We start from the raw sequence: 26,738 nt of genomic DNA, 5'->3' as shown, positions 1-26,738 counted from the left end.
GACCCAGATGTGAATGAGTGACCCTTGAGTAATGTGAAAAGTTTGGCATTGCAAGGGAAAATATATTTTGCAATGTCTTCAGTGCTTCTGGACATTCACATTCCATTCTCAGAGTTCAAATGGTCAAGAAAACTTTATGAAAACAAAAAGTCTGAGAAAATATTTGCTAAAATTTATTGACCAGGCATCTTTCTCTCTCTCTCCACCCCTCCCGCATTTCTCTTTCTTTCTCTTTTTTCCCTTCTCGTTCTTTCTTCTGATGTGGACCATATCAAGATCATCCATGTGACTAACTGGAGTAGCCATTGCCCCTGGCTACTCATTCCAAACTCTCCAGCATCACAATCAAGTGATGTGCTTCTAGGCGTTGGCTTTGTCTTCAGTGGTTCGAAGGTTGATATTTTGGGGAGTGTAATATATCTGTGTCAACATTTCAGCTGAGATAATTGCTACAGGTATCTTCATGAGTGTGACCTTTATGAGAGTATGACCTCACACCATACTCTCAATGTATCCACTCAAACATATCCAAGCTCTACCTAATAGGTCCATGATATATGGTTTTAATGGGCTTCCCTGGTAGCTCAGCTGGTAAAGGATCCGCCTGCAATGCAGGAGACCCTGGTTTGATTCCTCAGTTGGGAAGATGCCCTGGAGAAGGGATAGGCTACCTACTCCAGTATTCTTGGACTTCCCTGGTGGTTCAGATGGTAAAGAATCCACAAGACCTGGGTTCAATCCCTGGGTTGGGAAGATCCCCTGGAGGAGGGCATGGTAACCCATCCCAGTATTCTTGCCTGGAGAATCCCCATGGACAGAGGAGCCTGGCAGTCTCGTGGGATCGCAAAGAGTCAGACATAACTAAGCGACTAAGGACAACACAGTGTATGATTTTAATATGCTGGCTCAATTATAGTTATTTTTCTAATGCATTACCAGCTTGGTAGTTTTTTTAAAGCCTATGCATTCAAGCTGTGATATAATGTAGAAGGTAAAAATTGGTGTTAGTAAAAGCAATAAAGGTTTGTCTATATACAAAAAAAAAAAAAAAAAAATTCAAGCCCTGAGCTAGGCACTAAGGATTCTAGATCATAATTCTTATCTGCAAAAATCTCATATTCCAGGTCAGTAAAAGTTTTGATAACCTTGTAATTGTTAAGACAGGTAGTAAATCACACATGGGTAGGCCAGAAGGTCAATCAGAAACCTCTATGCGTAGTCACATCCTCGATTAGATTAATATTTATGTGGTTCTTATTATGTGCTAAGCATTAATCTAAGGGTTTAGGACATATCTAATCACTTCATCCCCATAACAACCCCCTAAGGAAGATACTCACTTGAGCTTCATTTTATGATGAGGAAACTGAGGCACAAAAAGTTTAAATAATTGAGCAAGTCCATATGGCTAGGATGCAGCGCCAGACCAGACAGTCTGGCTTCAAGGTCTAGGTCTGTAAATACCACATGAAGAGGCCTTCCACTCAGATTTCAGAGTAACCAAACCAAGAAACCCTGATTGTGAATTAATTGAAAGGATTCTAGGCTGAGTCCCAACAGCTGTGTTCATAAATTTTATCTTGTGGGAGGAGGGGAAGTTACTGGCTAATTTGTTTTGTAGTTAAAGGACTCAAGCGAATTTTATCACAAGAAATTAGTCCTGGTATTTTCAGCCTCTAGAATAGACAATTTGTACTCATGATGGCTCATAACTCTAATTACACACAACAATTTTAAGTCCTTTAATTTGTATGAGTAACAAGGCTCTATACACGCGAGTCATGCTTTATGGCTGTAGAAAACTACCCCTCTAGGTTAAAATCTGATTTGGATAGAAGGAGTTTTTTTTTTTTTTTTCCCCTAAACATGCAGCAGAATTTGGGAACATTTTTATTATCCTCTGTGAATCATGGGTGGCAGAATGGTGGGGCAGTGGAGAGATCAGACCTAGGTTTAAACTCTGCACTAGCATTTCCTGAACCTCAGTTTCCTTATGTTTAAACTGGAGATAACAAGAGTACCTAGCTCATGGGCCGGTGTAAGGATTAGATCAAATAATATGTAAAATGATACATAAAAGGATTACCAAAGTGCCTGGCCTGATGTCAGCTATTGGCAACTGTCCAGCACTACATTAATTGCTGTTTCTCTGATTCAGAATTTCCCTGGAGTTACCAAAGACCAGAGAACATGGGGAAAGTGGTTACTTGCAGACATTGCCCTAAGTACTGGAGCCACCTAAAATGCCAGGGTGTTTTCCACATCATTCTTTAGTTACAGAATTTTTCAAAAGGTGCCAAACCATGCCACATGCAAGCCTGTTTGTCTCTGGAATTGTGTGTATTGGAGAAAGAGGAAGAGTTCACCAGGATTTTAATTTTCTTCCTTTTTCTCTGGAAAAAAAAAAAAGTCATGTTACTATGAAATCAGGGGTGAAAGATTCTTGTTGTGAGTGCCTTCGTATTGTCGGACTGTTTATTTTTACTATTTGCTACTCCTTTATTTTTTCCTTTACTGTTAAACCACTTTAAGAGATGATCAATTTTGTCAATAACCTCTCCTAAAGTAAACTAAAGGAAATCAGTCCTGAATATTCATTGGAAGGACTGATGCGGAAGCTGAAACTCCAATACTTTGGCCACCTGATGCTAAGAGCTGACTCACTGGAAAAGACCCTGATGCTGGGAAAGATCGAAGGCGGGAGGAGAAGGGAACAACAGAAGATGAGGTGGTTGCATGGCATCACCACTCAATGGACATGAGTTTGAGTAAACTCCGGGAGTTGGTGATGGGCAGGGAGGTCTGGCGTGCTGCAGTCCATGGGGTCGCAAAGAGTCGGACACGTCCGAGCGACGGAACTGAAAATAAACTGCGTACTATGTAAGCACATCACCATTCCACTGAGTCAGGGGAAATAAAGATCAGAAAAAAACAGCCCAATCTAGTGGGTCAGGCCCCGGGTCGACAGCTGGATTACAGCCTCGCCGTGACCGATTAGCGCCTTAACCTTTGGGCCAGGGAAAAGAATCCTGCAACCTTGCCACTGAGGTAACCCTCTCTCCCACATCATCCCACTCAGCAGGCTTCTTTCCTTCCCACTCAATGGGCCTCCGATATAAAGCTCCAGGGAGGTCGAGGATTCCGCCAGGTGGCACTGCTAGGATAGTTCCTGAGACGAGGGTCTGCATCCCAGCAGTAGCTTCCCGCATCCTAGCAGAGCACACCAGAGGCTCTCCGCCGCTCAGGCTCGGGAATCCAGACAGGCGCGGAGGCCCCGCCCACTCCCCCAGTCCCGCCCACCTGGCCCCCGCCCCCGGACGCGGCGCGGCCTCCCATTGGCGCTCCGGCGCGTCCGTCGAACCCCTGGGGTGCCCGGGGGCGTGAGCGCAGAGTGCGTTCCCCGCCCCGCGCCTCCAGCGCCCACCAGCCTGCGGCCGGGGAGCGAGCCGCGGGCGCCGGCGGGCGGCCGCCGCGTCCGTCAGACCCAGCGGGCGAGGCTCCGCGCCCGTCGGCAGCGCGCGGCCGGCATGGCGGCGCGGAAGAGCCCCGCGCCGGAGCGGGACCGGCCTCGCAACCACGCCTCAGGTGGGCCCGGGCCCTCAGGGACGCGCTCTCCTGGTTGGCGCAGCCTTTGGCGTCGGGAAGCCCGGGACCGGCGGTCCGAAGGGTGGGGAGTCCCAGGGGGTGGGGAGGGGAACCGGCTTCAGGGTTGGGGCGGGCGTCGGGGGTGGGGCGCATCTCTGTCAGGAGCTGCCCCCCCGGGAGGCAGGGCTGGTGCGGGTCTCGAGGCGGCAAGCGACCCGCTGAGGCGGCGCTGGCCAGTTCCCGGACAGAGAGCGCGGGCTCTATCTGGGGTGCGGTGTGACGGGGTTTGGCGGGGGCGCACTGGCGCCGACGAGCGGCGGCGTCCCCTCCGAGCTCGCTGTCTCTCTGGGTCGTTGTCGGAGGGAAGTGGACGAGTTTCGCGCTTTGCCGGCAGAGGATGTGGTCCACACCTTCGCTGCAGTCGAGACCCGATGAGCGAACGGAGAAAACTCCCGGTTTTTGAAACAATAACAAACCCAAAAAATGTCACCGGGGGCAGATCGCCAGGGTCTCCGCCCTCGCCGGATGAGGGGAGGGGGTTGTTTGAGCCTTTGAGCCCCAAGTTTGAGGAAGGGGAGCTGCCTCTCACCTTGGAGCACGTTCCCGTTTGCGTGTGTCTCTGGAAGCCACCCCAGGGGTGAGAACCCACCCATCGGTGCATTTGGGGAGAGCGCGCGCCTGTTGCAGCGTCGATGAAAAATTGATAGGACAGTTTCTTAATTGGGGGTTCTTGGTCCGTGCAGGAACTTTTACTTCACACAGCAGACTGTTGGGTGTGTTGGGAAAACAGCAGGGTTCTCAGTTAGGACAGGAGTTCTAAACATCATTCCGCCCAGAACCGTGTGCCTAGACGTCTACCATTCCGGACTTCTGGATCCTGGTCCCTAAAAACGAAGGCACGCGGCTAAGCTGATCCATCAAGCCCCTCTCAGTCAAGACTTCTGGTGACTGACGTGCCTCCCACTCCCAAAAGTTTGGAGAACGATCTCATTTTTCAACTTTTCTGCACCTTGGATTGTTATAGAATTAGCCCAATATTTCCTGTGGGTGTATTCATCTGAACTTTTTATTATGTGATTTTTCTTCCCTTCTCTGTGGCTTATTTTGGCAGAGAGAGCAAAGATGGAAGTGGAGGTAGGGGTACAGCTGGAAAAAGCTAGCTGGGGAGGCGGAAAGATGTCTTACTCTGGGCTTAATGGAGTTGCCAGGAATTTTCCCTGCCAACGCACCAAGTTCAGGGTGTGCCAGCGCTATGAGCGCAAAGAGAATTCTTTCCTCGGCCCCAGCCCATGGAGACTGCAGTCCGTGTGTCAGTGGAAGAGTGTGATTCAAAGACCAGGTTATGGAAAACTTTCTTCAAAACATAACCTCCACGGACTTAAGAGCATACTTTCCCTTCTTTGCTGGTCATGTTTGGGGGTGTGGGGGTGGGGAATGGGGGATGGACAAAGTTTTAAAACCAGTTGCCAATGCTAGGGTGGAGACAGGTTTTTTTTTTTGTTTTGTTTTCAATTTTTTTAGCTACCCTTAAGACTTTTGGTAAGAGACCAAGATTCACTTTTGAGATAATAGTGAATGTTAACAAGTATCATTTGCCGGTAATAAAACAGACAACAGCAGAAGAAAACCCACTGAACAGACAGGGATGGAAGGAGTTTTTTGGTAGCCATTTTAACTATTTCTTTTTAAGTATTTGGATACTGAGAATCATGAACTAAACATGCATGGTATTATGGGAAAGACACTGTCAGCAGCAGAATATTAGACCAGGAAGAGGCACCATGGGTCATTTGCAGAAGATGGGAAGAAGCAGGGAAGTGCGACTAAGCTCACCAGTCCCAGCGTTGCCCCGGGGTCTGGTGTTTGAGGAAGGGCTGTGTGCCTGCCACTCCATGGGGCTCCTCTAGCTTCTGGCAACCATGCAAGGTATTTAACTTCCTGTTGGTTCGGGCACTGCTGGGGTTTCTTGCTGAGGCCCATCTCCATTTGTTTAGTACCAAGAACTGGGGATAAATGAGTGTTCAACCGTGTACTCAGGAGCCACAGGGCTCCCTGTGGCCCCTGGGAGTTGACCTGGGGGACACAAATGTCTGGTGTGGGAAGGGGTGGGGCCCAAACGCCAAGTCCCCTCACTCCAGCTCCACATAAACAACCTGTGTTTCTTTACTTGTTTTATATGCTGTTCTGGGTAATATTTTGTTTGGGGAAAAGAGTTTAGAGATAATGGTAATGGCTAATATGTTTGAGTGCTGCTTGTGTCTTTCTTATGTATAAAGAGCCTAGAACCACTGGCCCTAATAAGCCTTCAAAGGTTAGCTGCTATTCTTATAGTGATTATTATACTAGAAGGTAGCTGTTATTTTTATCCCCATTTTATGAAACTGTGTCCCACATAAACTTGTAGATGCCCCCACTTTCCCATTTAACTAACTTTCCTGTTAATTAAAATGTGTATTCCTCAATATCATGGATTCTTTTATTCCAGAGCCATTCAGGGATGACCTACTTTATGTTTGAAGCAGGTGTTTTCTGACCTGCCCTATGCAGCCTCTGGCCTGGTCCCTGGGGTCTTCACAGGTACCACCCTGGGCAGGCAGGTGAGTTTTCCTGGGGAGCGTCTCTGTGTTTCACTCGAGAGGGCAAATCAGAAGAGCTGGCAGCCTGATGGCAGGTGGAGGCTGAGGGTGGTAAGGCACACCCAGCCGCTCCTAGCGGACTGCAGAGGAGAGCTGAGAACCAGCAGCCTGTCCCATTGCCTGTGCCTTCAAGGCCTTTGCTTTCAGGAGCGGAACCACACACAGGGGACCCTGGGAGGGACCGTGGTGGCAGGGAGCAGAGGAGTGATTGGCTCCTGTGCTCTGTGAGCTGCTTGTGACCTTGAAGAGAAAGGTTTCCCTTCCTTAAAAAAACAGTCTGAAGGCTGAGGAAGAAGAAAACAAACAGTGCAATTGAAAACACATGCCCACACCAGAAGCCCACGACAGAATGCTTAAAATTTTGCAAGTAGCCCACAGCCACTATTTATGTCGGCTTGTTTGTGTCCCACTTTTATTCTTCTACTCTTCCGTGTCTCTGTGTGTGTGTGTGTGTGTGTGTGTTAGTCACTCAGTCGTGTCCGACTTTGTGACCCCATGGACTGCAGCCCGCCAGGCTCCTCTGTCCATGGAATTCTCCAGACAAGAATACTGGAGTGGGTTGCCATTTCCTTCTCCAGTGGGAAATTTAGTAGTAGTTTAGTTGCTAAGTCGTGTCCGACTCTTGCGACCCCACAGACTGTAGCCTGTCAGGTTCTGCTGTCCATGGGATTCTCCAGGTAAGAGTACTGGAGTGGGTTGCCATTTCCTTCTCCATCTGTGTCTGTGAGATGGACTAAATACCAAATAAGAGGTAAACTATGGTACCATGTGTTTTAGCTGAGTAGAAACTCTTTTGATTGGCACAATTGCTGAATTTGAAAGTGACATTTTTTCCCTGGCTCCTGGGAGTGGGTAGGTGCAGTCTCCAGCCCGCAGGCTGTCCCTGCCACAGTAGCAGTGGGTATGGTGCTGGACTTGGAGACACTGCTCATGGAGAGTGTTATGTAATCTTTACAACCACCACCCTGTGACGCCCAGGATGGTCACGGAATTTCCTCAGAGTTTCCAGCTAGTAAGTGGTGGCTAGGATTCAAACTGGGCAGCCTGGCCCCTCCCACAACAGATTCTTAACTATCCGCCTGCTTCTGTCTCCTGAAACAGTCAGACTAATACCTGGGCGCGCTCTGGTTTCCGAGGCTTGTTGTTGTTGCTCTGTTGCTAAGTCACTTCCAACTCTTTGCGACCCCATGGGCTGCAACATGCCAGTCTTCCCGGTCCTTCACTGTCTCCCAGAGTTTGCTCAAACTCATGTCCATTGAGCCCATGATCCCATCCAACCATCTTATCCTCTGTTGTCCCTTTTCCTCCTGCTCTCAATCTTTCCCAGCATCAGGGACTTTTCCAGTGAGTTGGCTCTTTGCACGAAGTGACCAAAATATTGCAGCTTCAACTTCAGCATCAGTCCTTCCAATGAACATTCAGGACTGATTTCCTTTAGGATTAACTGGTTTGATCTCCTTGCTGTCCAAGGAAGTCTCAAGAGTCTTCTCCAGCGCCATATTTTGAAAGCATCATTTCTTCAGCACTCAGCCTTCTTTATGGTCCAAGTCTTATATCCATACATAACTATTGGAAAAACCATAGCTTCCAAGGTTACCTCATCACAGTTAAGTTGTTCTAAAGTAAAGTTGGGTTATCGTTTTCATACCATTGTTGTTTAAGGGAACTCTGTGTTCCGTCTGTGTACGGAAGAAGATTATGAAAAAGTCACCATTATCGAGCTAAAACTTCCTACACGTGTGTTTCTTTATACACAGCTTTGAAGTCTCTATGTACCTTTTAAAGGAGTTAATGGAGGGTTTGACCTTTCTCTCCTGTCCCCTTGAATCCTCTGGTAAATGTTCAGTTACTTAGGACAATCTGTTCTGGAAACAGAGGCTGTATATACATTTATTGATTTGTAATTAATTTAATGGAAAAACTTTTAAATGTCACTTTACCTTAAGTCAACAGGAAAAATTTTTGTGTGTGTACTCATTTTTCCAGTGACCTTTTATACGAGTCACATTCTATTTTTCTACTTTTTCATTTAATCGAGCCAGAAAAGACAGGTGGCGTCATGTTTAAAATAAGAGGATAATAAAACGTTTATGTTCATTTCTAGAAGACTGAGGACCATTGTCTGTTAGTACTGTTGCTGGGATTCCCAGGTAATAAACAACAATCCCAGAAATAGCACGTAAAACGCTATGCTCAATAAAATTCTGAATTAAGAATTTAATAGTAAGTCTTATTGTTGATTTAACCAGGTGACTCTGACTTTAAGTGTATGTGGAATTGTTAGATGCATAGTCATTTAAAACACCTTATTAGTGCTTTCTCTGCTTATCCTGTAACTGATTTTTTTTTTTTTAACCTGGGTCATTTTTTTAAAAGTGTTTATTGAATTTGTTACAATATTGCTTCTGTTTTACCTTTCAGTTTTTTGGTGGTGAGGCATATGGGATCCTAGCTCCCAGACCAGGAATCCAACCTGTATCCCCTGTGTTGGAAGGTGAAGTCTTAACCACTGGCCACCAGGGAAGTCCCTTGTTGCTTATTTTTTATTGAATATTAGGGTTAGTCTTCCTACGGGCTTCCCAGGTGGCGCTAGTGGTAAAGAATCTGCCTGCCAATGCAGCAGATATAAGAGACAAGGGTTGATCCCTGGGTCAGAAAGATCCTCGGGAAAAGGGCACGGCAACTCATTCTAGTATTCTCTCCTGGAGAATCCCATAGACAGAGGAGCCTGGTGGGCTACAGTCCATGGGGTCACAAAGGGTTGAACACAACTGAAGTGACTTAGCAGCACACACAGTCTTCCAGAAGATGGAGAAATAACATAATTGGAAGTCAGTTTCTCAGGAGAGTCCTCTGCCAATTCAGAGAGAAGCAGAATCCCAGCCCCTCTTCCAAGCACCAGTAGCTGCCCTGATACTTGGGTTTGGCCTCCTGGGTGGGGTTTGAGTGCCTGCAGCCCCCAGGTCCTTCAGGAGCCTTCCCAGCCTGGCCTGGCCCCGGCCTGCAGGGCTCGGGCACCCCAGGTGGACTCTGTGCCTTGGGCTCTACCTCAAAGGTCAAGGTGGACATCAGATGTCAAGCCCAGGTGGCTGGAAGGGACCCAACACACTGGGGTTCTCAGTCTCGGGCACATCGGACAGGCTGTCCTGGAGGCCCTGCCCTGATTGCAGGGGGTGGGGTTGGGGTTGGGCAAGAGCCCCAACCATTTTTGTAAATCTTGTTAACTGTGAATCAAATACAGCTGTCTTTTTCTCTTGAAAGGAAGCGAGCCACGCATCCTGCCTTCTCGTGTGCCCCTTACAATGGACCAGCACTCCTGTTCCCACCACGCCTTATGGACACAGGCCATGTCCCCAGGGGCTCAGGAGGGGAGGTGGGCGGGGACACAGGCTGTGAACCACTTGTAAAACCTGCCTCTAAGCCAGGGCAGAGAGGGTTCCCCAGAACGTTTGATCTCTCAGGTTGAAGAGAAGTGAACTGAACTTCTTCCAGGTCTTAGAGTAACACCAGGCACACTGTGGATATATTTCCTGACCTGTGATTGGTTGTTGAGTCGCCAAGTTGTGCCCGACCGACTCTTGCGACCCCATGGACTGTAGCCCACCAGGCTCCTCTGTCCATGGGATTCTCTAGGCAAGAATACTGGAGTGGGTCTCCAGGGGCTCTTTCTCACCCAGGAATCAAACCCAGGTCTCCTGCCTTGAGGTAGATTCTTTATCGACTGAGCTATGAGGGAATCCCATAGAAAGGTCTCAACTATTTTTTTCTTTGGTAAGTTATTTTTTGTTTTAATTTGGCTGCGCTGGGTCTTAGTTGCAGCCCCTGGGGTCTTCAGTCTTCGCTGCGGCATGCAGGATCTTTAGTTATGGCGGGCGAGGTCTTTCAGGGGCAGCATTCGAACCCTTCTTGTAGCGTGTGAGGTCTAGTTCCCTGACCAGTGCTCAAACCCGGACCCCCTGCCTCGGGACCGTGGAGGCTCAGCCACTGGACCACCAGGGTGGAGGTCCCAGGAGGGCCTCAGCTTTGCTGTGAGAGCTCTGAAGTGCCAGGAAACCTGGGTGCTCTGTGTCCTCCAGATTGGCTGCCAGGACAGGTGAGAGGACAGGGGAAGTGGGAGAGAGGGCCAGGCAGCGTGCTGAGGATCCTCAGTCAGCATCCAGGTGTGAAGGGCTGCTGGCACTGACATCATCAGGCCGGATCAGCTATGTCTCATTCTACTTGTCGCTTGACCGGGAGTTCGGTTCATAGCTAAGGCTGCCCGGCATCTTGAAATGCAAATGTAGCCAATGGAATTATTCATATCCATGTGGCGTCCCTCAGTTTTTGCACTTGAAGCCCTGAGAGACTCGACTCTATTGATTCCCTCCTCTGAAATCTGAAGTAGAGAGAAAAATCACTCGACCTGAGAGCGAGTTTATTAGATGGGTTCATCCCTCTGTTTTGTTCCCTAAACATTGGTTAAACCCCCTTTGGGGTTCTCAGCTGACTGTCATAACAAGGACTAGTACAGACACCGCTTATACACCTACCTAGTACTGCCCTCGGAGAAGGCAATGGCACCCCACTCCGGTACTCTTGCCTAGAAGATCCCACGGACGGAGGAGCCTAGTGGGCTGCAGTCCATGGGGTCGCTAGGAGTCGGACATGACTGAGGGACTTCACTTTCACTTTTCACTTTCATGCATTGGAGAAGGAAACGGCAACCCACGCCAGTGTTCTTGCCTGGAGAATCCCAGGGACGGCGGAGCCTGGTGGGTTGCCGTCTATCGGGTCGCACAGGGTCGGACACGACTGAAGCGACTTAGCAGCAGCAGCAGCGGTACTGCCCTGTTCCTCGTGCTTTGATATTTCAGCGTCCTCTCCCACATAGGCCTCACTGATGCATTCACAGTTTGGGCCCATCACGTGTGCAGCTGCAGACCCCTCACGCCTGCCCCAGGCTCCTCAAGCTTCCTCTTTTGTTTCTTGCTGTCCTTGAGAAACTGGTCGCCTCCATGGAGGCCTTTGTGGGAAAGGCTGTGTGCTCTCAGGTCAACGTGTGATACCTGCAGACCTGCGTACGGGCATCTCGGGGCAGAGTCTGTGCTGGCATTTGTCAAGGGCTCGTGTGTCTTCTGTCCCCGCTCAGGGCATCTTGCCTGTGGTGCAAGTTTTGAGTGATGTTTTGAGTCTTTTTTTTTTGTTTAAATAGTGAAAACTTATATATTTGGAATTAGCCAGCTGGACTCAGTTTAGATGATCCAATCTTGTTGGCAGTATCCAAAGTGTCACAGTCAGGAGCAAGTTGACACAGGCCTTCTTCTGTCCATCAGGCCTGGTCTGGGTGTTGACCTTAGCCACCTCAGTGTCGCAGCCTGTCGAACTGGGTGCTTGTTGGCCCTGATATCCACAGCGAACACGTGGGTTGTTGTCGTCTGCTTTCTTCACGACTGACTTGGTGGTGAAGAGGGAATTTGATGATGGCCTAGTGGTCAAATTTGTTTCTCCTAGGAGCGCTCTCTTGAGGATATTTGGGCTGCCTCCTGAGCTGCAGTGTTCTGGGCCGCCAGAAGGCGGGTGACATCCGAGTCTTCTTTATCCTCTGGCTGTGGATGCCTCTCAACACGCTTTCTTGGCCTCCAAGCCTTTGCTTTGGCTTCGGCTTTGGGAGAGGTAGGGACTGCCTGCTTCACTCTCAGTGCCACCTTTCATGAATTAAAAAAAAAACAAACTCAAGTCTAGTTTAACTTCAGTTGTTTCACAGCTTCTTAAAATCCTGTGCCTTGTACCAGCACATGACAATTCCGCCATGTCTTTATTCTGAGGAGCTGCGTATCTAGCCAAAGTCAAGATTCTGTTTCTGTGGAAGAAGAGCGAACAGTCCTGGGGTCGGCTGGCAGTCTGTCCTGGAGACACATGGACTGGATTCTGACTCCATTGATTCATTTTATTTATTCCATAAATATTTAGGAACTGTCTACTGTGTTTCTAGGGACCAAGAAAGCAGAGTGAAAACAGAAACAATCCCAGTCCTTAAGACATGTACCTACACAGAGAGACAGACCCTAATCAAACACAAACACAGTTGTGTAAACTGTGATGAGTGCCATGAAGAGGATGCCGCGTGCTGTTAGAGAGCGGAGCCCGGGGCTGGGATGGGTAGGAGAAGCTTGACCCTGGGGTGACCTCTGAGCCGAGAATGGAGAGTGAGTAGAGTGAAGAGCATCCCAGAGAGAGACGAGTGCATCCCAACGGCAGGCACGGAGGCAGGGTTGAGCGCTGATGGAGACGCTGAGGGCAGCCAGTCACCTTGGAGCAAAGAGATCTGAAGAGGCAAGGGAGCAGGGAGGAATCAGGGTCAGACCCAGCGGGCCCGGGGGTTGGGAGAGCATCCACCCCGGCTTCCCTGGGACCGTGGGTGTCCTTGGATGAGGAACTCTCAGTGCTGAAACTGAGGAGGTCCCGGGCAAGCCAGAAGGAGTGGGTCACCCTCCCTGGAGGTTATTAATATACAGTTGGTCATTAATATACATTAATATACAGTTGGGCTCCTTTAATATTAATTACAGCAAAATTCCTTTTTCGGTTGGCGTAGCTCCCAGCCTTGGAAAAACAGCCACTGACTGATAAAAGTAGCTCCTTGCCTTGGCCAGAGGGAAAGAGGTACAAAGCACGGGGGGCTCTTAAACTTGTTGGATGACATGACCAGGGAGACTTTTTTATCTGTGCAGTTTCCCCTAAGGGTAATTTTGGAGATTAACTGGCAGGTGGTGATATATTGAGCTAACAGAAATAGGCAAGAATGGAGGAAGCCCTGACCACAAAGCAGTGTTTCTCAGCACCAATGATGCATTGGAACCATCTGGGAATTAAAAAAAAAAAAAAAGGCGCCGGGACCCCAGCCAGTAAATCAGAGTCTCCACAGGTAGGGCCAGGGCCAGTGTGATTCCCTGCTCCATGGCAGCACCTCTGAGGCTTCGGTGAACACGTGACTTACTGGGACTATTGTAGATCACAGATTCTGCCTCCATGGGGCCCGACCATTGTATTTCTGAATGCCCAGGTGATAAGGATGTTGCTGGTCAATAGACTTTGTGTTGTTCATTCGCAAAGTCGTGTCCAACTCTTGGTGACCGCATGGACTGCAGCACGCCAGCCTCCCCTGTCCTTCACCAGCTCCTGGAGCTTGCTCAAACTCATGTCCATTGAATCAGTGATCCCATCCAAGCATCTTATACTCTGCCATCCCCTCTCCTCCTGCCTTCTATTTTTCCTAGCATCAGGGTCTTTTCCAATAAGTTGGCTTTTTGCATCACGTGACCAAAGTATTGGAGCTACAGCATTAGTCCTTCCAATGAGTATTCAGGGTTGATTTCCTTTAGGGTTGACTGGTTGGATCTCCTTGCAGTCCAGGGGACTCTCAAGAGTCTTCTCCAACCCCAAAGTTCAAAAGCATCAATTCTTTGGCACTCAGCCTTCTTTATGGTCCCACTCTCGCATCCATACATGACTGCTGGAAAAACCATAGCTTTGACTACATGGACCTTTGTTGGCAGACTTTGAGAACGATGTTCTATAATGTTTGATGGGTTTGTTTTGATGCCTCTGCTTTCTTTTTAGGAGAGCAGATCTGAGAGACCATGTTAGGGTAGAAGGTCCTTGAGAGACAAGAGGGGGAGGACAGGGAGGCCCCCACCCTGGGCTCCTGTCACTCACGGGCCCAGCCCAACTTCTCAGTCGGTTCCGGTGGTGCTTGGGGTCACGTGGTGAGGCCAGTTCCTGGTTCCAGGAGAGCCAGCTCTCGGAGGCTTCTGGCTGGGATGGTGCAATAAGTGATGCCTCATTGCCTTCTCACTTGTTTAGAGGCCTCTCTAGCTGACCCCACTGGCTGCCAGAATGTGGGTCTTTTCAACAACTAAGAAAAGCCCAAAAGATTTTTTAAAAATGACACATCCATTGTGAAAAAAAAAAAATCAAAAAACACACACCACCAACTTCAGACTGGAAAATGGTGTTGGAGAAGGGAAGCCAATTAGAAGGATTAGTACTCATTAGTGACAGAGGCCAGATGATTCTGAGGAATGGAAAAATCACTGCAGGGTGAAAGTGGCTCGTCTCAGAGTGTCCTTTTATTTCTCCCTGGGTCATGTGTTCATGAATGATCTGTGTTGGGATGTGGACGACAAGCTTGATCTTTAAAGGTCTAAGAGTTGAGAGGGGGACAGAGCACCGCAGAAGCCGTGGCGGGTGGGAGCAGTGAGCCGAGTCCCGTGATGTGAAGTTTTGCGGGGATGCGTGCCAGCTCCTGGGGCTCAAAGAGCTTGCCCTGTGAACTTACCAAAAGGTGGACATGGGAGTCAGGGTTGTTTGTTTTTGTTTTTTTTTAACGTCAGCTGGGTAGTAAAATCTTATGTCTTAGGTGGTGTGGCCTGGTGGATTTGCGGCGGTGTGTGGGTGTGCTCACCCCTCAGAGGTCAGGCCTCCCCCCCAGAGAGCCGGCCTCCCCCCAGGCCTCTCTCTGTAGGCAGGCAGTAGTGGGTTGAGCTGAGCGGAGAGTCTGAACACCTGCTGTCAGATAGTCTCCCGCCTTCAAGAAAGAGCAAGGGGAGAGGGGTGGAGGCCAGTACCAGACCACAGGCTGCATTAATGCGAATGGATCATTGAGACTGAGTCTGGTCAACCACAGCTCATGGGTCACTCAGTTTTTCTGTGGCTTGCAACCTATAAAAGCTCTTTACATTTTTTTTTTTAATAGGGGGAAAAAATCAAAAAAGGAATCCTTTTTCCTGACATGTGAAACTTACATGAAATTCAGATTTCAGCATCCCTAGGAAAGTTTTCTTGGGACACCGCCCTGCTGTGTATTGTCCGATGGCTGCTTCCACTCTTCCAGGGGCCAATGTGAGCGGGTGGGACGGAGGCCAGATGGCCGGCAGTGCCTGGAATCTTCCCTCTCCAGCCCTGCACGGAAAGCTTGCTGACTCCGCTGGAGAGCGAAGCAGTGGTCACGTGGTTGATGGCTCCCCTGCTTGTGTCACACCCAGGACAGTGTGTTCCAGCCCATGGTCACACTTTAAGTTGGGGTGGGTCCCCAGAAGGGTCACAGGGATGATGAAGAGGCCTCCCCCCGCCCTGCCAACCCACACCAAACCATGTCAAGTGAGGCCTCATGGGGAGAACTGTCTGAGCCAGAAGAGGAAAAGGCACTGTGGGAACCACAGCTGCCTTTAGAGTTTGTGCTTGTTAACTGTTTTGAATTCTTGGAAGAGACATACTCAGGGAAGGCGGTTGTGTAGTTAATTCAAGGGGCACTGACCTTGAGTCAGAACATGTGGATTCAAGTTCATGCTTCTGCTTGCTTTCTCCGGGCTTCAAAGATGGAGCGCACGTGTGCACCAGTGGCCAGGTCCACAGGGAATTAAGGCTCAGCTGTCACCTCAGAGGGGCTTTCTGGCCTGTAGGGGACACAGTCATGAATACACTGAACTGGAACCCGCCTGCCGTGTGGACGGTGTTGGCGGGGGGTGGAGTCGGGGAGTACCAGGGGAGGGATTTGTCCTGCCAAGGGGGTGGTGTGACTCGGGCCTCGGAGAACAAGTAGAATTCCAGCCCCTCCAGCCCAGAACATCCTGTGTCCCTGTGAAATGGTCACTAATCTGAGAGGCTGTCATGTGGAAGGGGACTTGGACGTGTTCCTCGTGACCCCAAGCAGTGACGACGCATGTGGTGGTGACAGGTCTGGTCACGCCAGCCTCTTGCTTCCAACCCGGTGGGGGGCTTTCCTTGCTCTTCAGCATCAGTGTCTCCCAAGGGGATGCAGCCTTGCTGGTCCCCCTCAATTTCCCATCCAGGCTCTGGGTCCCAGCCCCGCCTCACATCCTCAGGGGAGCCTCCCCCAGCTCGGGTCTGGGTCAGGTCCCTGTGTTACCCCGAGCAGTGTCCTCTGCACGGCCTTGGTCGTGCTGCAGACACACGAGGACGGTCTATCCAGGTGTGAATGGATGGAGGAACATCCAGTCTTTCTCGTTCACCGTCGTGGCATTGGTACCCGGCCTACAGAGCAACGTCATCTGTGGTTGTAGAATAGTGACACATCTGAGCGTTGGAGAAACACCCCAGAAGAGGAAACGGGCTCCCATCAGCGAGGGTGAGTCCCACCCCTAGAGGCATGGAGACACTGATGGTGACCACGTGGAGGGGCTCAGCCGACAGCTTACACAGACTCACGGCCTGTGTGCTGTGAGCCCACTCGGGGCTTCTTGTGTCTCATTACCATCCTCCCGCATCACTGTTGGTCTCCACTGTTGGGGAGACTCTTAGGGATGACTCATCTGAGGTTCTGCAGCTAGAAAATGACAGAATAAAGACTGGGTCCTAGGCTTATTCTGCCAGCCTGCTGTCTCCACCGGGGCCGGGCCAGGGCGCCAGCCTGGTGGGGTGCCGAAACTAGAGTTCTGGGATCCCTGGAGCCTAGCCCACCTACTGCTTCTGTGTTTTTGTAGTTGAGTGGGTTTTAAGCCGCCTCCAGAAGGTTAGAACATTCAAGTGATAGTTGGCATTGAATACGCCTAATGATGTGCCCAGTACATAAAGATACTGAGCTATGATGTTATTAAAAATGTGGTATATTGTCACCTTGCTCATTTAACTTATATGCAGAGCACATCATGAGAAACCCTGGGCTGAAAGAAGCACAAGCTGGAATCAAGATTGCCGGGAGAAATATCAAGAACCTCAGATATGCAGATGACAGAAAGTGAGGAACTAAAAAGCCTCTTGATCAAAGTGAAAGAGAAGGGTGGAAAAGTTGGCTTAAAGCTCAACATTCAGAAAACTAAGATCATGGCATCTGGTCCCATCACTTCATGGGAAATAGATGGGGAAACAGTGGAAACAGTGTTATGTCAGATTTTATTTTGGGGGGCTCCAAAATCACCGCAGATGGTGATTGCAGCCATGAAATTAAAAGATGCTTACTCCTTGTAAGGAAAGTTATGACCAACCTAGATAGCATTTTCAAAAGCACAGACATTACTTTGCCAACAAAGGTCCATCTAGTCAAGGCTATGGTTTTTCCAGTGGTCATGTATGGATGTGAGAGTTGGACTGTGAAGAAAGCTGAGCACTGAAAAATTGATGCTTTTAAACTGTGGTTTTGGAGGACTCTTGAGAGTCCCTCCAGTCCATTCTAAAGGAGATCAGTCCTGAATATTCATTGGAAGGACTGATGCTGAAGCTGAAACTCCAATACTTTGGCCACCTCATGCAAAGAGTTGACTCATTGGAAAAGACTCTGATGCTGGGAGGGATTGGGGGCAGGAGGAGAAGGGGATGACAGAGGATGAGATGGTTGGATGGCATCACTGACTCGATGGACATGAGTTTGGGTGAACTCCGGGAGTTGATGATGGACAGGGAGGCCTGGCGTGCTGCAATTCATGGGGTCGCAAAGAGTTGGACACAACTGAGCGACTGAACTGAACTGAACAGTCCTCTTGGTATTGGCAAGGAGCGTTTCCTGCTGCATTTGTTGAACTCTGGGTTGGCAGGAAGGAGCCTGGGGTAGACGTGCGAAGTCCTGTGGGATATGGACTGTGCGCCTAGCATGAAGTCAGTTGTCTCATAGGGCTACAGTCCTGTGACTCATTGGTCACAACTTTCAAGATAAAAAGCTTGCGCTTTGGTGGTTCTCTTCCTCAGTGATACTGATCTTGTCGTCGTTGGTTATAGAACTTTACTAAGTGGAAGACTTGTTTCTTAAGCAGGATTAATGCCTGAAATCCAAAAGTGTAGAAAGTCTTTGGACCTCACCATTTCCAAGATTTGTGAAGAGGATATTTGTTCTATCTTCCCCCATAACTGACACAGAAACAACCAAATAACCTGTGGTTTTGCATGAGCCTGAGGCCGTGCTGGTTGTTACAAACCCAGGCTGTCACCCCGCTGTGCTGACGTTCTGAACATCTCCAGCAGTCTTCTAGGGCTCCAGACTATTCAGAAACCTTGATGACCTAACAAGATTTGTTCTGTGTGTTTATCATTCTGTTTCCACATAGCTTCATTTATTCCTTTGGACAAACAAACCACATTTTGCTTTGTGTCTCAGAACTTAGCTCTGAGAGAGGCGACCCACCGGGGCAGACAGCATGAGGACTCTGTTATTCTGAGTCCTGGCGGGGACCTGACACCAGGATGTATAAGCTGGGGGCCTAGACAAACTGACAAGTAACCTTTCCCAGCAGCAGAGCATCGTGCCACTGGACCCTGAACTCCCTGGAGCCAGAGACTGTGTCTTTTCACTTCACTGCCTGCCAGTCCAGCTCCCAGCCCAGGGTGGGAAGTAGAATAAGCAAGGGATGAGGGGCAGGAGAGGGGGACTTCTGGGGCCCCTCCCTGTCCACTGAACCGCATGGCCTCAGTTGACTCCTCTCTACAGCACCCTCACCCCTCCACCGGCCCTGCTACAGAGAGCCTGCAGGGATGTCCTGGGGCGGGGGGCCTTTCCTACCCCCTCTCCCTGCTTGCTTCCTAATCTATCAGTCTCTCTTGGCCAATCTCCTGCTAATTAACCAGAATATGGCCTTGAAGCTGATAGAAATAGCTGTTGTTATTTTTTAAGTTTAAAAGTATTTTTGACCTTGAAGTTTCAGGGCTTTTAAAAATTATTTTTATTGGGGTATCAGTTCAGTTCAGTCGCTCAGTCGTGTCCAACTCTTTGCAACCCAAATGGACAGCAGCACGCCAGGCCTCCCTGTCCATCACCAACTCCCGGAACGTACTCAAATTCATGTCCATCGAGTCAGTGATGCCATCCAATCATCTCATCCTCTGTCATCCCCTTCTCCTCCTGCCCTCAATCTTTCCCAGCATCAGGGTCTTTTCTAGTGAGTCCATTCTTCACATCAGGTGGCCAAAGGATTGGAGCTTCAGCTTCAACATCAGTCCTTCCAATGAATGTTCAGGACTTATTTCCTTTACGATGGACTGGTTGGATCTCCTTGCAGTCCAAGGAACTCTCAAGAGTCTTCTCTAACACCACAGTTCAAAAGCAACAATTCTTCAGTGCTCAGCTTTCTTTATGGTTCAACTCTCACATCCATACATGACTACTGGAAAAACCATAGCTTTGACTAGATGGACCTTTGTCAGCAAAGTAATGTCTCTGCTTTTTAATACACTGTCTAGGTTTGTCATAGCTCTTCTTCCAAGGAGCAAGTGTTTTTTAATTTTATGGCTGCAGTCACCATCTTCAGTGATTTTGGAGCCCAAGAAAATGAAATCTGCCACTGTTTCCTTTTTTCCCACATCTATTTGCCATGAAGTGATGGGACTGGGTGCCATGATCTTTGTTTTCTGAATATTGAGTTTTAAGCCAGCTTTTTCCACTCTCCTCTTTCACTTTCATCAAGAGGTTCTTTGGTTCCTCCCGGCTTTCTGGGTTAAATGGACGGAGTATAGCCAATTAACAATGTCGTGATAGTTTCGAGTGAATAGCGAAGGGACTCAGCCATACATAAACAAGTATCCGTTCTCCCCTGAACTCTCTTCCCATCCAGGCTGCCACATCACATTGAGCAGAGTTCCAAGGGCTGCTGTTGTTCGGTCGCTCAGTCGTTGTCTGACTCTTTGCTCCCTTGTGGACTGCAACACCAGGCTTCCCTGCCGTTCACTGTCTCCTGGAGTTTGCTCAGATTCGTGTCCATTGAGTTAATAATGCCATCCAAGGAGCAGAGTTAGGTTGGCTGTAAGGCAGGACTTTGAAGTTTTTAACAAGGTGATCTTACCATGTGATCTGTCCCAAACATCTAAATTAAACTGCCTTTTCTGTCTTGTAGCTCAGGCCTAGCTTCCACCTCCCAGCCCCCAGGCCCGCTCTGTAGCCCTTGATCTGCTGCCTCTGCTTCAGGAGCATGTCAGTGGGCCGGGCCCAGCGGGGCAGAGGAGCTGAGGGTGGGGGGAGTAACGCCCTGGGGTGACCTGGGGGGAGTGGACGGGGTGGAGGACTGGAGGGCCGGCTCAGCCCCATCACCACCACAGCCAGGAGGCCAGCCAGACCCTGGGGTCTCCAGGAGAGTAAGCCTGAACCTCAGGGCAAAAGTGCTATCAGTGTCATCACTCAAGTTTCCGGCTCTTCTGTGTCTTTTTAAGTTTTGTTTTCAGGTTTGTTTTTTTTCTTTTTGGTTTCCTGTTTGAATTATTTCAGTTTTGGTACATTTTAGCGAATGGAAAGAAAAAATTCTAAGTAGAATTTTACCACACAAAAAAAATCCAGGAGCTTTTCATTTTTTCAGTCGTAGTCAGTGGTCTCGTCGGTCACAGGTGGGATGCTAGTGTCAAGATGGACACACTCTGGGCTGCAGGAGGCTCTGGTATCATCACCCAAGGAGATTGCAGCTCCCTGGGTATTCCTTTCGGGCATATGTGTGTGTGTGTGTGTGGTGGTGGTGGTGGGAGAAATGGGGTCTCTGCAGATGGTAATGCTGGGGATGGGGTTGTGGGGAATGTGTGAGACCTAGTTCACCCACTTTCCCGCATCACAGAAATGTTCTGTGCTTTATATATTGCCTCATTTTCAGCCACCACCCAGGTGGTCCAGCCCAAAAGTGTTAAAAAGAAATCTCATTTTTATCTCTTGATGAGCCTTAAAAAGGATCAAATCCATAATTCCCTGTAGCACTTTTCTTCACTGCCAGAACCACCCCCCACCCCCCAGTTCCCCTTGTTTCTGACCCTCGTTCTCCCTCCTTTGTTGATTATGTTGAAAGACTGACTCCCTGATGGTGGAACTTCTTTTCCTGTTAGCCCAGGGGGCTCCCCCCGAAGGCTAGCTCGTTCGGGAGGGTGCCGGGTAGTGGAGGGGAAGTGGGGCGGGCGGGTGCTGACTTCCGTCTGTCTGGCTGGCCCAGGGGGATCCCAGGCAGAGTCTGACAGGGAAGATCTTATCCCCTCTCAGCTGCTTTTGGGGAAATGAGATCTGACTCACGAGATCATCAAAGCTGTGATCATGATAGTCTTCTGCTCAGCGCCTCACTTGTGTTGTTCTTCTCTGTGTCCGTCATTTGGAGTTATAATCCTGTTACAGGATAATTTTTTTATTATTTTCTTTTTAAAGAGTATTTTCCACTTGCTGTAGCAGAGCTGATTAAGGGTCCACTCAGCTCTGTCCTTCAGAGGCAAGTAGGGGAGCGATATGGCATCCAGCATGACCTTGCCCGGGGTTGGACTCCAGCTTTGAGGGTTATTTAATCTTTCTCTCCCTCGAAGTGTCCTCAGGTGTTAAAATAATAATGAACATGGGCTGGGTACTTCCTGTGCCCCTGACCGCGACCTCAGTATTTCCTTCAATCATCCAGCAGCTCCAAGAGAGGGCTCTGTGTTACCAGGGTAATGGTAACAGCGCTCCCTGCATCCTGGCACTGGGGGATCCTGCCCTGCCCACCGGGGTTAAGGAACAGACACTTGGGAGCATGGAGTCCCCCACCCCATGTATGACAGGACCAGGGCAGGAGCAAATGAGACAATTCGTATAAAACACTTGCCACAGAGTCCGACACAAAGCTCAAATTGTAGCTCTTTTAAATAATTTAATTAAAAATCATACTTTTTCCTGCTAAAACATTGTGTCTCCTCTCCTTTCACTGAGAAGCCACACTCCTGATAATGTTTGCATATGAAGTTGCATGAACACCTCCAGTCGTCTCTGAACTGCAGGCTCAAGTCCTGCTGGTACCCACAGCAGCGCCCACGGTCCACTCCCTGGCCCTCCTTTGTCTGAGTTATTGACTGACACCTGTGGGTGCCCTGGGCCGAGTGAATACAAGGACTTTAGGCTGCTGTTCCCATTTTTCCCGAGAAGGGACTGTTTAGCCCTCACATGATTTTTTCTGATAAGTTGATCAGATCGTCCTTTCTCCAAGTTTGGAGACCGAGTTTAATTTTGAGGATTAGGGCAGGAGGCTAGGGAAGTCCATGCATGTGGGTGCAGATGTGGATGTGAGGAGACCATAGTCTGCGGTGGGTCCCCATGGTGGCCCTGGCAGCTTCTGAGAGGGCTCAGGCTCAGGAGAAACCCCCATTTCAGGGGTCTCAAATGCCCCAAGGGGCAGGGCAGTACCTTTTAAGAATGTTGGTTGGAGTCTGTGACCAATGAGAGCCGTGCCCAATGGAGGCCCCGGCCAGGGCCTGCAAGCACTCCATGTCCACAGAAAACCAGGACAACCCAGTGGGATGTAGGCAGATGCTCTGTAGGGGTTCCCAACCTCCAGGGTTTAATGCCTGAGGATCTGAGGTGGAGCTGACGTAACAACAGAAATACAGTGCACAGTAAATGTGCTTGAATCATCCCCAAACCATTCCCCCTCCCTAGTCTGTGGAAACAAATTCCTCCATGAAACCTGGTGTCAAAAAGGTTGGGGACCACTGCTCTAAAAGGCTCCTCATGGAAGAAGAAAGGTGACTGTGTTACCGTGAGAAAAGCATCACCAGTCCTGGGCTTTAGGGAAACTAGGCTCATCTGTGTGGTGGGAGTGGTAACTGACGGTTTGCTTCGGGAGGCATTCTGGCAACATCTGTCACAGCTGAAAGTGTGCACATATCTGGACCCAGAGTTCCCTCTTCTAGAAATTATCCTGAAAGACACCATGAGTCCACAGGACTGGTGGAGGGGAATGTTTGTAAGAGAGAAAAATGCAGAAACAATCCAAATGCTCATCAACCAGTCAGTGACTATGTGCACATACGATGATCTGCCTTTTTACTGTGATGTTACACATCCTTTCAGAGGAATACCATAGACTTTGTAGTAAAAATCTTACCTTATAGGTGCAAATGCATTACAGCTTACATTTTGAAACAATTCATTAAAATTTTTCATAAATGTCTAGGCAAGAGTAAATATATAATTAGCAGCTAATCAATTGTTCTGAACAGATACGCACCTGCTCTTGAAAATGTACTTGTCCATAGTTTTTTAAGATGTTAGCATGGGGGAAACATCTTAAAGGGTATGTGATATATCCTTTCTTTATTGAGAGTATATATATTTCCTTCTAGAGAATGCATATCAACTTTATTGCTTATGATTAAAATTGTAAATTCCAAATCTGTGAGGCTTTGACTCCAGTTAATCATTAGACTTTTTTTTTTTTTTACTAAGGGAGGGAACTGCTTCACAATGAACCCCAGCATATTTGGCGACTGTTCAAAAGTTCTCTTCCTCATTTGTACTTCGGCATTTTACATTTTCGAACATATTACAATTAGGAATATGTTGCAGATAGTAAAATATTGCAAGTTCCCAGTTTGAGCTCTCTCGGCCAATGAATTATCCCTCTGGTCACATGAGGAATCGTAGTGGACCCTGTAAGCTGCATACCTAGGTCCATGCACATCTCTTCTAAGTGGCCCCCTTTCTGGAAATGATGTCTCTCTCCGTGCCTGCAGTCTGAGCCTTGTCCTTGTTCAGGTGATGCCCTGTGTCATGGCCCGTCATGACCAAGGAGTATCAGCATAGGCAGGGTCGGGGTGGCATGGCCTGAGGTCCCCAGGGTTAGGGCTGGGTGCTGAGCAGACCCTCTTGATCATTCTTGGATTTAACAGATCTTCTACATAGGGTGAGGTGCACTGGGCTGGTTCTTAACTAATTTCATTCCCTCGTTGTCCAGCGAGGTCAGTATTTTGACTCTCATTTTATAGTCAGGACAGTTCAGTTCAGTCACTCAGTCGTGTCCAACTCTTTGCAACCCCATGAATTGCAGCACGCCAGGCCTCCCTGTCCATCACCAACTCCCGGAGTTCACTCAAAATCACGTCCATCAAGTCAGTGATGCCATCCAGCTATCTCATCCTCTGTTGTCCCCTTCTCCTCCTGCCCTCAATCCCTCCCAGCATCAGAGTCTTTTCCAATGAGTCAACTCTTCACATGAGGTGGCCAAAGTATTGGAGTTTCAGCTTTAGCATCATTCCTTCCAAAGAACACCCAGGACTGATCTCATTTAGAATGGACTGGTTGGATCTCCTTGCAGTCCAAGGGACTCTCAAGAGTCTTCTCCAACACCACATTTCAAAAGCATCAATTCTTCGGCACTCAGCTTTCTTCACAGTCCAACTCTCACATCCATACATGACCACTGGAAAAACCATAGCCTTGACTAGATGGACCTTTGTTGGCAAAGTAATGTCTCTGCTTTTGAATATGCTATCTAGGTTGGTCATAACTTTGCTTCCAAGGAGTAAGCGTCTTTTAATTTCATGGCTGCAATCACCATCTGCAGTGATTTTGGAGCCCCCAAAAATAAAGTCTGACCCTGTTTCCACTGTTACCCCATCTATTTCCCATGAAGTGATGGGACCAGTTGCCATGATCTTCATTTTCTGAACGTTGAGCTTTAAGCCAACTTTTTCACTCTCCTCTTTCACCTTTATCAAGAGGCTTTTTAGTTCCTCTTCACTTTCTGCCGTGAGGGTGGTGTCATCTGCATATCTGAGGTTCTTGATATTTCTCCCGGCAATCTTGATTCCACCTTGTGCTTCTTCCAGCCCAGGGTTTCTCATGATGTACTCTGCATAGAAGTTAAATAAGCAGGGTGACAATATACAGCCTTGACGTACTCCTTTTCCTACTTGGAACCAGTCTGTTGTTCCATGTCCAGTTCTAACTGTTGCTTCCTGACCTGCATATAGATTTCTCAAGAGGCAGATCAGATGGTCTGGTATTCCCATCTCTCTCAGAATTTTCCACAGTTTATTGTGATCCACACAGTCAAAGGCTTTGGCATAGTCAATAAAGCAGAAATAGATGTTTTTCTGGAACTCTCTTGCTTTTTCCATGATCTAGCAAACGTTGGCAATTTGCCCTCTGGTTCCTCTGCCTTTTCTAAAACCAGCTTGAACATCTTGAAGTTCATGGTTCATGTATTACTGAAGCCTGGCTTGCAGAATTTTAAGCATCACTTTACTAGCGTGTGAGATGAGTGCAATTGTGCAATAGTTTGAGCATTCTTTGGCATTGCCTTTCTTTGGGATTGGAGTCTAGGGTCATAGAAGTGAAGGATCCCACCGTCACACAGCTGAATAAGCAGGGGAAGATGGGTTTTATATTCAGCTTTGAGGGATTCTGAAACCCATGCTCTTTATGTTCCCTATTCCTCTTGAATTATGTAGGACAAAGATATGTATGACACTGATTATTCAATATTTAGACTGAATTTTTAAATGCTCTAAAAATGTCTATCTAAATCAATGATGACTCTTTACAGGTAAAATTATCCAGTGTATTTTCTTCTCCTTAAATAAAGCAGGCTTGTGTAATTGTACTTCATGATTATTTTTTTATTGAAGTCTAGTTGATTTACAGTGTTAATTTCTGCTGTACAGCAAAGTGAGTCAGTTATACACATATATACATACTTTTCTATATTCTTTTCCATTATGGTTTATTCCAGGTTGTTGAATATAGTTACCTGTGTGCTACAGTATTATTATTACTTTTTTGTAGGAAATGACCAAGTTCACTCCTGGACACTAGTCACCAGCCAAGCCTTAGATACCGCGTGGAGAGTGGTGAAGGGGTCAGTGACCTTGGCAGTTTCACTTCTGGCAGCCATCCTCAGCTACTTCAGAAGGCTGCATATGCATTTAGGGCACCGGCTGAAATGGTATGTGGCTCTGTCATCTTTAAATTTCAAAAATGCCCTTGCTGTTCAAAATAGAATTTTGATGTTATTATTTCCATTTATCTTTTAGGTGGATTGGATATCTGCAGAGAAGATTCAAAAGTAAATATGTTCATGCCTGTGTTTCCTTGTTTTAAGAGAGGATTCCAGAAGGGAAAGGGAAGGGAAAATTCACCACCATGTATTTTCAATTTGGTTCAGGAAACCTCAGCGTGGAGGCGGAAGTTGATTTACTCAGTTATTGTGCAAGAGAGTGGAAAGGAGAGACACCCCATGCCAAGCTGATGAGGAAGGTGTGTGTCTGTTTATTCCGGTCGTGGTGGATGGAGACTTAGTGTGTAAAAATCAGGAAACTCGCATTCCACTGTGCTTTACCAAATATGGAGCCAGGAACAACTGTGGCTGCCGTTAAAAGCCAAACAGCCGCTAGGCATCACCTTCAGGCCTTTCACTTAGCGCTGGGGCCTTCGAGGACTTGGGTAAATTAGGCCTGTAACTTCAGAACACTTGAGCATCGTACCCTTTTCAGCTCTCTCCTGGCCAGGGCTATTAAAACATCTGCAAGGGGCTTCCCTGGTGGTCCAGTGGCTAAGACTCCCAGTGCAGGAGGCCTGGGTTCAATCCATGGTCAGGGAACTAGCTCCCACACGCCACAACTAAAGATCCCACATGCTGCAACTAAGAGCCGGTGCAACCAAATAAAGATATATTTTTAATCTGCACATGCATTAGAGACTTCTGTCCTTGAAGGGATCAGGCACCTTGACATAAAATATTTTGAGGATTTTTTTAGAACTTTCCATCAGACCAGTCTTGGTAAATATCCCCAGCTGTGTTGTCCAACCTTGTCACTAGCAAAAACCAA

The 26,738-nt window shown here is 48.2% G+C and overlaps 1 protein-coding gene across 2 annotated transcripts in view; it reads left to right on the top strand.

Moving 5' to 3' along the window:
* Positions 1-3,459: 3,459 nt before the first annotated feature.
* OTULINL (OTU deubiquitinase with linear linkage specificity like) overlaps positions 3,460-26,738 on the top strand; it is a 29,917-nt gene continuing 6,638 nt past the window's right edge. Inside the window, exons 1-4 of one of the 2 annotated variants that reach the window (XM_027520106.1) lie at positions 3,460-3,585; positions 25,696-25,855; positions 25,944-25,975; positions 26,075-26,166. In XM_027520106.1, coding sequence (XP_027375907.1) covers positions 3,528-3,585; positions 25,696-25,855; positions 25,944-25,975; positions 26,075-26,166 — 342 coding nt within the window. In that variant the 5' untranslated portion in view covers positions 3,460-3,527. Of the gene's footprint in view, positions 3,586-6,086; positions 6,183-25,695; positions 25,856-25,943; positions 25,976-26,074; positions 26,167-26,738 lie in introns of those variants that run through there. The other variant, XM_027520107.1, reaches the window with a different exon arrangement.

Source organism: Bos indicus x Bos taurus, chromosome 20, assembly GCF_003369695.1.
Source record: "Bos indicus x Bos taurus breed Angus x Brahman F1 hybrid chromosome 20, Bos_hybrid_MaternalHap_v2.0, whole genome shotgun sequence".
Classification (NCBI taxonomy): domain Eukaryota; kingdom Metazoa; phylum Chordata; class Mammalia; order Artiodactyla; family Bovidae; genus Bos; species Bos indicus x Bos taurus.
This window is presented reverse-complemented; position numbering and strand designations above follow the sequence as displayed.